At 46.1% G+C, this 2,596-nt stretch overlaps 1 protein-coding gene across 1 annotated transcript in view; it reads right to left on the reverse strand.

Annotated features, from left to right (window-relative positions):
* The window catches only part of dyrk2 (dual-specificity tyrosine-(Y)-phosphorylation regulated kinase 2), an 18,263-nt gene that overhangs the window by 11,038 nt on the left and 4,629 nt on the right, over nt 1-2,596 (reverse strand). The window contains exon 2 of the mRNA XM_037696021.1: nt 50-144. Coding sequence (XP_037551949.1) covers nt 50-144 — 95 coding nt within the window. The remainder of the gene's footprint in view (nt 1-49; nt 145-2,596) is intronic.

Below are 2,596 nucleotides of genomic sequence, written 5' to 3' on the forward strand. Positions count from 1 at the left end.
TGTGTGTGTGTGTGTGTGTGTGTGTGTGTGTGTGTGTGTGTGTGTGTACCGTCAGGGGGTTGTGGCGGAGCGGCGGCAGGGCGACCGGAGACGTCGTCTGAGAGCCGCTGTGTCCGGGAGAGCAGACCGGCTCGCCTGGTTTGCCTGAAGGACACAGAGAGAGGAGAGTCTGAGGAACGTCAAGGAGAACGTTCCTGATCTCTGCTGAAGACGCGTCGGTGGTTTCACGTTCCGTGCAGAATCTGAAGCTCTGGCTTGGATCAGGACAGAAAGCTCACATCACCATGAATTTTTACTCTGAAACTCACGAAATACACAAAAACGGGAACAGAAACCCTTGCGTTGTTTATTTTGTACGACTGTTGGAACGTTCCATTAGCTCTAAAACATGAATATGATTATTATAAATAAGAAGCGCTCTTCCTGTTCTCGTCTTTAACGGGACGTCCCGCCCTCAAAGTGAAGAAAATCTGTCTCCAACACATTCTGCGTCTCGTTTTGTCCGCTCGGTGAAACTCGCGTCACGGAGGTCAGGCTGAAGGTTTTCTGTTTGCGGTGGGTGTTTCTGTGCGTTTCGTCTCGTGTGTCGACAGATGTTGGATCGAGGCGTGAAGAACGTTGCAGCAGGACGGTTCTGTGACGGCTTCCTGTCAGCGCGGCGGGAGCTACGTTCTCAACATACCCAACTAGGTCGATAAAGTGGACAAATCCATAAATACGTCGCTTCGCCGTGCAAGTCGCTTCGATTACGTTTCACCACTGACAACCTGGAAACGTGGGCCGGTGTTGTGCCAAAAATCGATTGGCTGCCAAACAGCGGCCACGTGAGGATTTTAACAAGAATTTAACAAGATTAACACTTAAAAACAATAATTTGTTTGCTCGACATTATAGTAAAGGTGTGTCTCTAACTTTTGCTTAATAAATGCACTTCAATGGTCAAATCAGCTGCATTTCATTGGAGCGATGCAGCTGATTTGACGGTGGCTCCAGGTGAGCTGGACCAAGGTGGCAGGCTATGGCAAGCTGATTGTGTCAATAATAGCCACTTTTGCTTATTACATGTCACAACGGCATGCCATACTGCTCGAGTGCCATCTAGTGGCTGTAAATGGTAGTGTTCAATATTTTCGGTCAGAATAAATTAAATTGTCATATCAGCCAAAAATTGGTTTAAATATGGGACAAATCCATAAAAACGTCTCTTCGGTGTCGCAGGGTGTGTGAATTACACAAAGCTACGACTTCTAGGCTGAAAAATACGGGAGCTAACAGCGAGTTTGAAGAACACGACTGTAAAGTTGAATCTGAGCTGATTTTTAGGCGAAAACCTCAAACAGGAAACGTTTTTAAATGATAAAGCGGCAGCTGAGATTAGAGCTCGTTAAAACGTTTTCTTTTAAACGGTTTGCTCTGCTCGTCTACGTTCGTTAGCGCCGCGTGGAAAAGAAGACGCTCGTCCCTGATCTACGAGGAGCATCGTACACGGCTCCCACGAGACGGAGCACGAGGTCACCTCAGGACCAGCTTCAAACGGGTCCACGAATCTGCGGCCGCCGGCACGCTGACGCACACGAGACAACATTTTCTCACAGCGAAGCGGCGATACGACACGAAAACACCCGACCCCCCTGAAAGAACCAGGACCAGCACCTGACGAAGGAAACCGGAAGAGAACCCTGAAGCTGACTGAACCGCAACAAGACACCAAAAATAACGTTTTTATTCTTAAAACCTGGCCAGGTCAAGATGATCGACATCAATCGATGCAAATAAATAAAACGAGGATATGAACGTTCCTGGAACACCAGAGATGGTTCTCTGGGTTCTCTGTGGAGAGGCTGGTTCTAAACCCTCAGAGGGACAGAAGGAGTTTAAAATGCACAAACCTTCAGAAACAAAAGAACCCGACACGGACCTCGGATCAGATTTATTTAGGTCGGTTCTGGACGGACAGAAGCAGACGGTACAGAAGAGCTTTGGACTGAACTGGTTCTGCAGATTGACTCAGTTTAAGGAGGATCAAGGTTTTAAATTAGCCTGATAATCTCCACCACCACCACCACCACCACCACCACCACCTAGATAGCGTGCAGAGGTCAAAGGTCACAGCAGAGCTGGGAGGCCAGGAGCTGCTGATAACCACAAACTTTGACCAACTTTCCCTCTGGAAGTCTCATCGGGTTCAGCTGCAACATTTCAAAATAAGAGCGTGACAATGTAAACTTGATTCAGCCAAAGAAAATGTGAACCTGTGGAAGCCGACGAGTTGTTTCAGACGTCAAGCTGCTGCTTGGACTCACGTTCACACATCTTCATTTCTGCTAAAAGCTAAAATTATCAGCAGCTCAGTGAAAACCTGCAATTAGCTAAACTTAACTGTTAAATGTAGCAAAACTGGATTGAAAAGCTAAAATTACCAATAACTTAAATAAAAAATAGCTAAATATTTGCTGAAAGCTAAATATAAAACATTTTAATGTAGTTAAAACCATTTTAAATCAGCTTAAAGAAAAAGCAGAAGAGCCAAAGGCTAGTATTCTGCTTCTTTTAGCTCTTAGCTCGTGTCTGCTTCCTTTAGCTCTTAGCTCGTGTC

The sequence above is a fragment of the Nematolebias whitei genome, chromosome 22 (assembly GCF_014905685.2).
Source record: "Nematolebias whitei isolate Nwh7 chromosome 22, NemWhi1, whole genome shotgun sequence".
Lineage (NCBI taxonomy): Eukaryota > Metazoa > Chordata > Actinopteri > Cyprinodontiformes > Rivulidae > Nematolebias > Nematolebias whitei.